The following is a 14,439-nucleotide window of genomic DNA, read 5'->3' as shown; positions in this document are numbered from 1 at the left end:
ACCGTGGGAGCGGGGACTCAAACCTGAGTCTACAGAGCGTTAACCGACAGCCCTGACCGCTGCACCACCAAGACGCTTACCATTGCATGTTTGGAGCTTATACTTGACTTTACCATTCACATGATAGAGAAATAAGATAAATCCATTACGGTACCTCTTGAACCCTGGTTCTGAGCAGGGAACCCGAACCTACATAGTGTCTGAAAGCTCATCATTCTTATTAGCCGTGCGTGCGGGGACTCGAACCTTAGTCTACAGAGTGTTAACCAACAGCCCTGACCGCTGCACCACCAAGACTCTACCCAGAGCATGCTTAGAGCATGCTTGGAGCATGCTTGGAGGTTATACTTGACTTTACCATTCACATGATAGAGAAATAAGATGTATCCATTAAGGTACCTCTTGAACCCTGGTTCTGAGCAGGGAACCCGAACCTACATAGTGTCTGAAAGCTCATCGTGAAAGTCAGCTTCTTATTAGCCTCGCGTGCGGGGACTCGAACCTGCACCTGCAGAGTGTTAACCCACAGCCCTTACCGCCACACCACCAAGACGCAGAGCAGGATGTTCTGGAGGTTACACTTGACTTTACAATTCACACAGTCTGGAAACAGTCTGGAAACAGTCTGGGTCTAAGCAGTGAACAGAACCTAGGCTCAGCAAGAACGGATGAGCAAATTCCTAATCCCTGTGAGCGGGGACTCGAACCTGAGTCTACAGTGTTAGCCAACACTCAGCACCACCAAGACACTGACTAGAAGTTTCTCGGAAGATCTACTTGACTTGACAATGACAATTGTCAACTTAACAAGTCAGCAGACTTAGAAATAATAGACTTAATTTAACACAATGCCATTGACATTACCAGGACTTAAGCCCCAGTCTCCGGATTGAAAATCACAAGCTCTCCCTGCGGCACCAGACAGTGAGTTCAGATGTTCAGAAGATCAGAGGATATATATGACCTAACATTTTTAAATACATGACATAATTACAATATGGGTTTAAAGAACATCTCTGCTGCTTCTATTGTTTGAGTCCTCGAGTTTATTGTGTCCATGTGAGGGACTGCTTTTCTGTTTGGTTAATAACGACTCAACGGGTTTACTGAATGTTCTCGGTGTTCAGCAGAGGATCAATTTACACTTTAAGTTCGGGGGTTCACTGAATTAAAAGCACAATAGAGGCTTCGTCTACATCTCATCTTCATAATTCTTTATTTTTTCACCCTGAGCAAGTTTGAATTCTGATCATAGAAAATTGAGAGAAAGGACTAGTGTTTGAAACGTAAACCAGGGAAACAAGGAGAATCCTTGAGAAAGAAAGCGAGGCCAGAAACACCAAAATATGGTCAGTCTCTTATTTATTTTTTCACAATTTAGCAAACTGTACGAAAATAAAGCGTTCATGTCTCCAACACACGCCATAACCCTTTGGTGTATAAACTACATATAGTGTTTGTTAAACACGCGTTGGATTAATTTCATGATTTCACTTTGTTCAGTGTACAATGATTTCAACAACACTTTTTTTTCCTAACTTTTCTGTATTCTTATTAAAAATAAATCCTGTTTCCTTGAAACAAAGACCATTAGAGGAACTGGGAGCTGAGTCCCATTGAACAGCCAAAGATCCCGCACGGATGAGCCCCTTCCCACCTGCAGGACTTCATTATTCCGTTTCGTCCTCCTCGACCCCTCAGTCCATCAACCATATATACAGTATATTAACTAGATGGCTCGTCCGCGGTGCTGGCCAATGGAGTCGAACGTCACCACTGGCGGCCATCCTTCCACAGTAAGCTGCTCACCAATAACATTGTGTTGGTAGTGATTCATGTACTTTTTAAATAACCATAACTTGCTCAATTTTCAAACGGTTTGGTTTGTTATAAACGTCAGAGATGTAGGTATGACAGTACATACTTATGAATAATTGTTAGGTTCTAAGAAAAATAGAATAATGTTCTAAAATAGGGACAAGATTTCCCTTTAGAGATATACATTAAGAAAGGCTGCATGTTGAAATCCCCACCCTGTACAGAGATGTATTTATAACCATGTGTTTTCATATGAAATGAACATTAAACGGAACAGATAGGTGCAATAAATACACACATGCACAAGGTATTCATGTTATTTATGTTAAATCAATACATGGGCTACTAAAACTCAGCAATCTGTTGTGTTGGTAACTTCACTCAAATCTATCGAGTCAAGTATGCATTTAGACAAATACGATAAAATATGAATATAATAAGTGCCACCTTTGTGGCTGTTCAAGACACACTGAAGGCAGGATGCCACCATAGGTTTGCAGAGAACTATATACAATATATGCACACTGAAGGCATGATGCCGCCATAGGTTTGCAGAGAACTATTTACAATATATGCACACTGAAGGCATGATGCCGCCATAGGTTTGCAGAGAACTATTTACAATATATGCACACTGAAGGCATGATGCCGCCATAGGTTTGCAGAGAACTATTTACAATATGCTTTGGGAAACCTTAAAAGATATATTAATTATTGTCAACATTTTCAATCAGTATTTAAGATTAACCACACTAAAAACAATAAAAAGGTGTCCAAAATTCCATTCATTGATTGTGTTAACATTAACAAACATATTCTAAAAAGCCTTGTGTCAACAACAATCTAGCAATACTATTATGCCATACTAGCCCCGCTGTCCCTGTGTAACAGGACCTGTATTGTATATACTTCCACCAAGTAACTAACGATTATCCTAAAAATAAGTCATAATATTGTAATATCCTACAGGTGAAAGGTGATCCCATGGGTACTCGTTTCGAGAGTTCGCAGATTAACGCATCCGTAGGCTGCAGAAAAGTCTGGCATCTTCACTTGTCAGCAATTTCCTGCAGAATTCATAATGTAAGACAAACAAACCCGATTGGAAATCATGTGCAACTTCAGTTTAATCATGTTCAACTTAAATTATATTGAAAATAGTAATTCTGCCTCTCCCATCGATGTAAAATTACTGAGTAGCTAGTAGCCTACCCGTGATACACAACTAAGCTGCACGATTAAGTCGTTTTTCGAAGAGAAAAGCTGCAATTTAAACATGTTCAAGCATCCAGAATTATAACCACGTTAATAACGTTTGTAAGAAACCAAACCGTTTGTAAATCCATCAAGATTTCAGCGAGATAAGAGTATTAGCGTTTGTGCAGATCACTGACTTACGTCCGCTACAACAGATTCCACCAGAAAGCTTTTCTGTGGTAAGATGGCGGCCTATGGTGACGTTCTGGACGCCGCCGTAGTAGGGCATCTAGTTAATAATACAGCGTGTCTTCTTTCAATCCCCGTTTATCCATATCCAAAGCCGAAACTCTTTGCAAACATTTTGTTCATCCGTTTGTCCGAGGAAATACAACAGCAGCAACTCTCACGACCAGTGGCGGTGGGTCAATAGGGGGCGCTAGGGCGCCGCCCCTCCGTGAAATATTCACTTGAATATATCTGCCCAACTATTAATAAACTATTATCATTACGAAATAAATCAACAAAAATACATAGCGTTTATCCTCGATTAATTGTGTGACATGCTTGTCACTGCCAGCAACCATTTAAATGCGTCTGAACGTCAATGATTTGGGCTAGGCTAGTTATTGGTCATTCGAAATAAAGCCCTCCTCCAAGTCAGGAGCGCCGGCCACGTTGAAGTCATGTAAGCTCGCTAACTTTCTGCTGTCTATCAAGCAGAGACAGCTTTTCATTGGCGCAAGAAAACTCGCCCTCGGGTCACACCAGTGTGCGCCCCAGGCCAATGGTATCGCTTTTCTTTTTTGTTATCACCACATGATTGGACAATTCAGCGAATCAATCAAATAGGCTACCTCCCTCAGCAGCATTCGCGCACCACAACTTCATGTAGAGAGGAGATAGATCGCTAACTAGCAGAGAGTTGTAAGCACTTTCCACCCTTTTCAGTGGAGGAATTGGACTCCCCAAGCAATGTTATACTTAAAAGGAGCAAGTAAGTTACATATTAATTTAGTCTTTCGGCCTGTAGCATATAAACAAAATGAAGCAACTGTCCCATATTTCTAACTGCATTTGAAGTACACATTGAGACTCACAAAAAATGGACGCTATAGGACGGTGATCCAGCCTGGCAAGCAAGACCCATATCGGAAAGATATTGGGTCTGGTCTCGTACGGTGGCAGTGTGGGAGGTGTTATGTATGTGGTATACCCACATAATGAAGGAACTACTTTTTGTTGTATGCGTTGCCTGTTCTATGTGTGCGCATTGATCTTTGTTCCCTGTTATGTAGATCCAGTAAAGATTACGTTGACTACAAGTCCTGGTCTAGACATCCTTATTACGTTATAATTATGAAGTAATACATAACAATTGGCGACGAGAATCGTGTTGTATCCCCGCGGTGCAATGCTCCATAAGACAGATTGAATGTGTCTTTGATGGCCGTCAGGATCACGTTGTTTACCCACCCGCATGGCGGCTGCGTTAATGGAAACGCTACGGAGTATCCTACGGAAGAAGTGACCGGATAAAAGTTTCACAGTGAGTGAAGAGAAACGAAACAAGTGAAAATGAATATTGGACGGATGGATTGTTTTGACAGTACTGTAGAAGATTGGTCTGCTTATGTGGAAAGACTTGAACAATACTGTGTGGCAAATGACGTGGAGGAGGAGAAGAAGGTTGCGGTGCTTTTGAGTCTGATGGGAGCTAAGACATACAATTTGCTACGCAACCTCACAATACCGGATAAGCCGTCTGAGAAAACGTTCCAACAGAATGTGGATTTGCGAAAATGCCACTTGAATCCGAAGCCACTAGTCATAGCCGAACGTTTCCGATTCCATAAGAGAGATCAGTTGAAGACGGAGTCTATAGCTGAATATATGGCGGAGCTGCGGAGATTGGCTGAACATTGTGACTTCGGGGCGGGACTTTTGGATGCACTCAGAGACAGGCTCGTATGCGGATTGGACAATGAGAATACACAGAAAAGACTTTTGACGAAGAGAGATCTAACACTGGATATGGCATATGACATCGCCGTTTCAATGGAAACTGTTGCAAAAGACGCAATTCAATTGCAAACGAAAAATATGGGAGAATGCTCTGTGAATAAATTTCACACTAAACCAAAGGACAGAACACAGTCATGTTTTCGGTGTGGGAAAAATTCACATGACCCAACTGAGTGCTGGTTCAAAGATAAAGACTGTAGACAGTGCAACAAACCTGGACACATACAGAAAATGTGCAGGTCGAAGCAAAGTGATAACAAATCATACCAAAGGAAAATAGGAAAGAGGGACAGAAATGTACATCAGGTCAGTGAAACTGATTCAAGCGATTCAAATGCCGATTTGTCATGTCTGAAAATTCATTCTCTTAAAGAGACAGATCGTAACATCATATGGGTGACACCTGAGGTAGAGGGAGTGAAATTAAAGATGGAGTTGGATACAGGATCTGCCCTCTCAATCATCTCCCACAAAGATTATGTGAGTACATTTCCAAAGGTGAAACTGAAACCAACCTCAGTAATGCTGAAAACATACACAGGGGAGAAAATCTCTCCTATGGGAAAATTGAAAGTTAAAGTGAAACATGGGAAGGACAAGCAAAAGTTGGAGTTGTATGTGCTGCAGAGTGAGGGTGTACCTTTATTTGGACGTGAATGGATGAGAAGCATTCATCTCAATAAAGGCAATACAGATCACCTCAAAGCAAAACAGAAACACTACGGATGAAAGACTAAAACGGATACCGACACAGTCTGCACAGGTTTTCCAAGATGGAATAGGCACCCTGAAGCACCTGAAAGCACAGGTTGTTCTCGAAGAAAATGCAACACCAAAATTCCACAAGGCTCGTCCTGTGCCCTACGCCATTCGCCCAAAGGTGGAGGCGGAACTACAACACTTGGAGGATCAAGGTATTCTTTCCAAAGTCGACTGGTGTGAATGGGCAACACCAATTGTGCCCGTGGTCAAGAAGACTGGTGCTGTACGAATCTGCGGGGACTTCAAGGTCACAGTGAATCCTGTCCTGCATGCAGACCAGTATCCCCTCCCACGCATTGATGATATATTTGCGTCCCTGGCAGGTGGAGAGCGTTTCTCAAAGATAGACCTTGCTCAGGCATACTTACAGATGGAAATGGAGGAGTCTTCACAAAAGTATCTGACGATAAATACCACAAAAGGCCTTTACCAATACAACAGATTGGTCTTTGGTATATCTAGTGCCCCAGCGATATGGCAACGCGCCATGGACGAAGTACTCCAAGGGATATCGGGAACCCAATGCTATCTGGATGACATCATTGTCACTGGAGTTGATGATGAGACACACTTGACAAACCTACAAAGAGTTCTGTCGAGATTGGAGGAGTATGGATTGAGGGCCAACAAGGACAAATGTGAGTTCTTCAAAGACTCAATTGAGTATTGTGGTCACATCATTGACAGACATGGACTCCACAAATCTCAGGACAAAATCGATGCTGTTCTGAGAGCACCAAAGCCGGAGAATGTGAGCCAGATGCGCTCATTCTTGGGCCTCATCAATTACTACCACAAATTTCTGCCAAACCTCTCCACTGTGTTGCACCCTCTACACGGTTTGCTACAATTGGGCAAGAAATGGAAGTGGTCCAAAGACTGTGAACGAGCGTTTAAGACTGCTAAACAGCTCATCACATCGGAGGAGGTCTTGACACACTTTGACCCCAGTCTCCCTCTGCGCCTTGCCTGCGATGCTTCCCCGTATGGTATCGGCGCTGTGCTCTCACACAGAATGCCTGATGGGACGGAGCGGCCCATCGCTTTTGCGTCAAGATCTCTAAACGCTGCAGAATGCAACTATGCCCAAATTGACAGAGAAGGCTTGAGTTTAGTATGGGGGGTGAAGAAGTTTAACCAATATCTATACGGAAAGCATTTCACATTGATCACGGACCATCAACCCCTTGTGTCGATATTTAACCCTCGAAAGTGTGTTCCAGCAATGGCAGCGGCACGCTTGCAACGATGGGCTCCGTTTCTAGGTGCTCACACCTACACCATTGAATTTAAAGGGACAAGACAGCACGGAAACGCGGATGGACTCTCACGCCTCCCACACGAGCCACACCAGGTGGGGAACATGACTGATCCAGCTGACGCGTTCCACTTGACCCAACTGGAGTCACTTCCGGTCACAAGAGCTCAGATACAAAAGGAAACCAACAGAGATCCCTCAGTATCCAAGGTATATGAGTTGACTTTGAATGGATGGCCAACTCATGGTTACCCCCTGCTACCTGAGTACTCCACCCGTCGTGACCAGCTATCAGTGTGTCAAGGCTGTGTCATGTGGGGCTCACGTGTCATTGTACCACCCAAGCTGCGTTCAAGAGTGCTGGAGTCACTGCACGAAGGGCATCTCGGTGTAGTAAAGATGAAAAGCCTTGCTAGAAGCTACGTCTGGTGGCCTGGCATAGACAGCCAAATTGAAAACCTCGCTAAGACCTGCAGTGGGTGCCAGCAGATACAGCGCCAGCCCCAGACAGCACCCCTCCACTCATGGGAGTGGCCCACTACTCCATGGCAACGTATTCACATTGACTATGCAGGACCCTTTATGGATCGGATGTTCCTCATTGTGGTGGATGCCCACTCAAAGTGGCCCGAAGTATTCACAGTGAAACAGGCCACATCTGCTCAAACTGTGGACATGCTGCGAACACTCTTCTCACGCACAGGTTTGCCTCAACAACTGGTGAGTGACAATGCAAGCATATTCACTGGGGAGGAGTTCCAGAAGTTCATCAGGAAGAATGGGGTCAAGCACATTACCTCAGCTCCTCACCATCCTGCAACAAATGGATTAGCGGAGCGTTTTGTACAGTCTTTCAAACAGTCGATGAAAGCAAGTGGGAAGGAGGGAACGTTGTTACCACAAAAAGTGGCAAACTTCCTGCTGGCTTATCGAAACACAGCACAAGCTACAACGGGACAGACACCAGCGATGCTGTTCATGGGCAGGAACCTGAGATCGCGTTTGGATTTGCTAAAGCCAGACATTCGCAAACATGTACTGGAAAAGCAGTGTACAAGTGGACAAACACGAAAACAACTGAGAACCTTCAGTGTGGGACACCAAGTGCTTGCCAGAGACTATAGAGGTAAAAACCAGAAATGGCAGCTGGGGGAGATTCTGTCACAGACCGGACCACTGACGTACACGTGACGTACGTGCATGTAGGGCCTGACATGGTCTGGCGCAGGCATGTTGACCAGCTACTGGAGGCAACGGCTCGCAGTACCACGGCTAAGGATTCAATAACACGTGAAGACTCGGAGGAGGCTGCTTCAACAGCACCAGAGGACTTTGATGATGACATTGAATCCACAGGGGCTGCTGAACGCCAACCAAGTTCGACTGGTTCTCCACCCAGGCGTTACCCTGAGAGAAATCGCAGAGCACCTCAGAGACTTGATTTGTAGTCATGACTGACTACCACCCCTTTGTTGTTGTTGTAATCAAGTGATGTTTGTTTGAAGATTGATTAAGTGTCTTATTTCTGTTATAACTATAGTTATCTAAGACAGTACTTACCTTCTGATGTTTACAGGTTACGTCGAAGCTGGAAGGGAGGAATTGTTATGTATGTGGTATACCCACATAATGAAGGAACTACTTTTTGTTGTATGCGTTGCCTGTTCTATGTGTGCGCATTGATCTTTGTTCCCTGTTATGTAGATCTAGTAAAGATTACGTTGACTACAACTCCTGGTCTAGACATCCTTATTACGTTATAATTATGAAGTAAGACATAACAGGAGGGATAAACGGTTGTCGTTCAAGTTCCCTCTGCACGCAATAGGATAGCGCTACAACCAATCGGAACAACGAAGAAGGTGACGTAGTCAGAGCGACAGAAATTTCCATGGGGAAGTGTTGCGAATGGTGGATTGAGAGAATGGAAACTTTTACCGTATCCGGTCGGCAAAACTCAGAATACATCTTACATTTCCAGGAAAGTCTTCAGTGCAGTTCTTTGTTAATTTCTCAAAGAAAATGATAACTTCAAATCTTGAAGAGTCGCGGCCAAAGCCGAGTCGAAAGACAGCTGTTCGCCAGCAGCAGCAGCCATTATTGTTTACCTCTAACACGGAACCGTCGCAGCTCTGACGTCATTCGGCTCCATTTTGCCCCTCACGATCTGATTGGCCTGACACATTTTCGGTTTCCAGCAGCGAAAAACGACGACAGAAGGCGGAATAACAACAATGGTTCAAATAGCAATGGCTGGTGGAATGGCCATGAAGTAGGTCTGTATATGCAGTGTAAGCTTGTCCAGGCCCTGCAAGTCAGGATGTAGGCTATGAATCTGAATGGAAAAGTAGGTAAATAGGTAGTGGCCATCCCCAAAATGCACCAGAATACAGGATATCAAATCTATTCAATTCCAAAAAAATTACGGGGTAGGAACCTAAGACCCCCTGTCTATTATTGTGCCCCACCAACATGTTTGATCGCCAGCCGCCACTGCTGTTGCTGCATTCAGGCTCATTAGGTTCAATTGTAGCATTAAGACTAGCTAGTAAAACTTGGAAGTGTAGGCTGGGTTCCAAACTCCAGCTGCAGGCAAGTTCACAGAATCACCACAGAAATAAATTAGCAAACCATTGGCGATATGTTTCTTCCGTGCTGGGTATTTTTTAATAAATGGAAGGGGAAATTAAAACGTATTTGATCTCTGTGTGAGCGCCGGGATGAGTATCCATCAGCCATGAAAGGTCCGACACATCAGCGCACCTCTGACTGCGAGTGCTTGACCATCTCCCAAGCCCTGCAACGTCCCAAGGAACCACAAATAGAAAAGGCCTCTTCCTGTTTGTCTGGTCGGGTTCCCAGGCCGAGAGACGAGGACTGGTCATCACCACAGCCGTTCATCTGGTGGACTATTTCAGGACTATGGCAAAGCAGGTCTCTTGATGCTGACCCTTTTCGACAAAATACTGTCTGACGTAACAGTATCAACAACAACACCACTTCCTCTCAGAGCAGAGGTGGATGTTCAAGGTTGAAAAAAAAAAAAGGGACCTTTTGATTTGCAATAGGCCATCTGGTACAGTCAATTAGTACCAGCCCAGGGGTAAATTAACTCTATTCTGGATACTTATGACCCACATCTGAGTTTAACAGGGGGGGGGGGGGATGCTGTAAGATGCTGGATTCGATCCTCAATGTTTAGTCTACCTGCTTGAATCCTAGAGCAAGATGCCCTCCAACCCCTACCTGCTCCTTAATGATATGTAGTATCTTGGACTTATAGTGAGAACCGTTTCCCGTCTAGAAACCCTAACCTATATACAGTCTAGCCAAGCCAATAACACATACATTTATACAGTCGAGCTAGTTAGTGAATAGTGCTTTGCTCGTGGCTACGAATCATCTCCTTTATAAATATTTCAATGCTTATAAATCCAAGAGCATAATGCCCATAACCCCTTCCTGCTCCTTAATGACATTAATTATTTTAGGTTGCTTTGGATTAAAGCTTCAAAATGACTAAATAGAACAGAGCGTGTAGAAAAGCAACTGGATGGATGGGTGAACCACAAACCAGATAGCTGCTCATGAAGAGTTAGGATTAGGAGGGAGGCTCTGACAGAAGACTACGAAGCAGTTGCACAGATCAATTTCACAGATCACGACAGACATCCTACCGCTATCTGAAGGGTTTGCTACGGTACCTGATATACCTAGGGGCCATCTTCGTTCTATCTTGGTTCTGAACACTAGACGTGTGGGGGAACTGAATATGGAAATCCACCTTCGTTTCCTCCACCAAGCTAGCGTGCAGAACTATGATGGTTGGGAGGAAAGTATGGCCCATGGAGATTAGCATAAGGCCTGTAGACACGGAAAAACTCACTAGACTTTCACCATAAAAGCTCCCCCCAGATACTCTCTTTTAGGGCCCCACTCAGCAGCAGTTAAAGGAAACGATTCAGACATGTAGTATCTTGGACTTATAGTGAGAACCGTTTCTCCTCTAGAAACCCTAACCTATATACAGTCTAGCCAAGCCAATAACACATACAATTATACAGTCGAGCTAGCTAGGAACCCATGCCTTCACACACTCTAGACAAGCCCAGAAACCATACCTCCATACAGGCTAGACAAGCTAAGAACCCATACCTCCATACAGGCTAGAGGATAAGAACCCATACCCCCATACAGGCTTGACGATCTAAGAACCCATACCTCCATACAGGCTAGAGGATCTAAGAACCCATACCCCCATACAGGCTAGAGGATCTAAGAACCCATACCCCCATACAGGCTTGACGATCTAAGAACCCATACCTCCATACAGGCTAGAGGATCCAAGAACCCATACCTCCATACAGGCTAGAGGATCTAAGAACCCATACCTCCATACAGGCTTGACGATCTAAGAACCCATACCTCCATACAGGCTAGAGGATCTAAGAACCCATACCCCCATACAGGCTAGAGGATCTAAGAACCCATACCCCCATACAGGCTTGACGATCTAAGAACCCATACCTCCATACAGGCTAGAGGATCCAAGAACCCATACCTCCATACAGGCTAGAGGATCTAAGAACCCATACCTCCATACAGGCTTGACGATCTAAGAACCCATACCTCCATACAGGCTAGAGGATCTAAGAACCCATACCTCCATACAGGCTTGACGATCTAAGAACCCATACCTCCATACAGGCTAGAGGATCCAAGAACCCATACCCCCATACAGGCTAGGCAAGCTATGAAGGAAGGAACCCTGGCTTCCATGGTGTCCAGACAAGCCAGCCCCATGGGGGGGCATGTTGATTCACCACCCACAAAGCTCTGCAGTCAGAGGAACTCTGCTTCCTCCAGCCAGGCGAGCTCTCCCCCACGGCCCCTCCTCCGCTACGTTCAACGGCTCATCTATTTTCTGCTAGCCGTCTATTTTCTCCCGCTCGTCCATCATGTGAACAGCCGGCAGGGGCGACGGCTGCCAGGTTATCTACCAGAGGGACCAGTCAGCTCTGCAGTTAGTTGGCCGGAGAAGGAGTCTCTGGGAAATGGTAATGAGAACATTCTCCATTAAGTTATAAGGAGGAGACACTCTTATGCAATGGCACTTACTGGGAACACAGCAACACCCGTTCATTTATATACCTTTGTGCGGGAGAACGAGCCTGTAATATAAATTTCCCAGTGAGTCTGTACACATTGCTCTGGACTAAGTAATGAGTTAGTGAATAGTGCTTTGCTCGTGGCTACGAATCATCTCCTTTATAAATATTTAAATGCTTATAAATCCAAGAGCATAATGCCCATAACCCCTTCCTGCTCCTTAATGACATTAATTATTTTAGGTTGCTTTGGATTAAAGCTTCAAAATGACTAAATAGAACAGAGCGTGTAGAAAAGCAACTGGATGGATGGGTGAACCACAAACCAGATAGCTGCTCATGAAGAGTTAGGATTAGGAGGGAGGCTCTGACAGAAGACTACGAAGCAGTTGCACAGATCAATTTCACAGATCACGACAGACATCCTACCGCTATCTGAAGGGTTTGCTACGGTACCTGATATACCTAGGGGCCATCTTCGTTCTATCTTGGTTCTGAACACTAGACGTGTGGGGGAACTGAATATGGAAATCCACCTTCGTTTCCTCCACCAAGCTAGCGTGCCGAACTATGATGGTTGGGAGGAAAGTATGGCCCATGGAGATTAGCATAAGGCCTGTAGACACGGAAAAACTCACTAGACTTTCACCATAAAAGCTCCCCCCAGATACTCTCTTTTAGGGCCCCACTCAGCAGCAGTTAAAGGAAACGATTCAGAATGGATCTCTCTACCAGAGAACACAGAACAGTGGTATTGGGTATCTGGTATTGGGAAGCCCAGCCCTCCTCACTCTCAGGTCATTAAAATGCTGTTTGGTTTGGTATCAAAAGAAAGAAGAACCAGAGCTGTGACCAGGACCAGAGAGAGAGGGGGAGAGAGAGAGAGAGGATCGAGAAAGCGAGAGAATAGGGATAGAATAGAAAGAGAGAGAGAAACAACAGAGAGAGAGGAGAGAGCAAGAGAATAGGTAGAGAAGAGAAAGACAGAGAAACAATAGAAAGAGAGAGAGAGAGAGAGCAAGAGAGAGGGAGAGAGAGAGAGAGTAGAACCGTAGAAAGCAGTAGCAGCAGTACCTTTGCCTTGTCCAGCTGGGTCTGGGCCTGTCTCTCAGCCTCTCTGCGCTGCGCCTCCTTGTCCTCCTCCAGGGACACATCCGAGTCAGATGGACGGCTTGTGTAGGAGTCGGCCGAACCCTGCAACACACACACACACACACACACACACACACACACAAGCGCCAGGTTAGACCTGGTCTCAAAACACAGCTAGACCTGGTGCTAGGTATAGCCGACGCTGGTGGACACTGGTCTGTTGTTAGACCGGACCCTGATGTCAGCATTCAGTGACCGGGGACTGTTGTGGATGTCAGAGGACGAATCGCAGGGTGAAATAGGAACGATGCGTACAGCAGAGGTTTATCTGTAGGTTTCACGGTTGGAATGACATCAAATGTTTAAAGCAAGGAGCTGTCTTTGGATGTCTAGAGTCTTACCAGGGACTGCTCCAAGGCATGGTGTTGTGCACACACACGCATGCACATTCACAAACACACACACAAACACACACGCGCGCAAGCGCACACACACACACACACACACACACACACACACACACACACACACACACACACACACACACACACACACACACACACACACACACACACACACACACACACACACACACAGAAACACACCTAGGCTGGGAGCTAATATTATCTTTGTCTATATTTGTATTTCAGTGGTGCCATACAGTCATGATGCAGTAGTAATAATTCTTCAAGCAGGCACATTCACAAACACACACACAAAGACACACACGCGCGCGCACACACACACACACACACACACACACACACACACACACACACACACACACACACACACACACACACACACACACACACACACACACACACACATCCCTGTATGTTGATGTGCAGCCAACCAAATCCTGGAATACTATGACAAAACAAACTGGACAATACTGGTAATTTAACACTGCTGCATTCCTGAGCCCACTACGTGTTGAAGGTTAATTATGTTCAGTGCTTCAGTGGTCATCAGCAAAAATCAATAGACCCTATTTCCCCACGGGTATAATACACGTTGTATTCAACACACGGTCTACACTCTGTATTCAACACAAAGGGTCTACGCTCTGTATTCAACACACAGGGTGTATATGCTGTATTAAACACACAGAGTCCACACACTGTATTCAACAAACAGGGTCTAAACACTGTTTTAAACACACAGGGTCTTCACTCT

At 45.0% G+C, this 14,439-nt stretch overlaps 1 protein-coding gene across 9 annotated transcripts in view; it reads right to left on the bottom strand.

Annotated features, from left to right (window-relative positions):
• Positions 1-14,439, bottom strand: part of cacnb2a (calcium channel, voltage-dependent, beta 2a) — a 63,204-nt gene that overhangs the window by 23,337 nt on the left and 25,428 nt on the right. For all 9 annotated transcript variants that reach the window (XM_060045575.1, XM_060045576.1, XM_060045578.1 and 6 more), the window contains exon 2: positions 13,243-13,362. In XM_060045575.1, coding sequence (XP_059901558.1) covers positions 13,243-13,362 — 120 coding nt within the window. The remainder of the gene's footprint in view (positions 1-13,242; positions 13,363-14,439) is intronic.

This window comes from Gadus macrocephalus, chromosome 23 (assembly GCF_031168955.1).
Source record: "Gadus macrocephalus chromosome 23, ASM3116895v1".
Lineage (NCBI taxonomy): Eukaryota > Metazoa > Chordata > Actinopteri > Gadiformes > Gadidae > Gadus > Gadus macrocephalus.
This window is presented reverse-complemented; position numbering and strand designations above follow the sequence as displayed.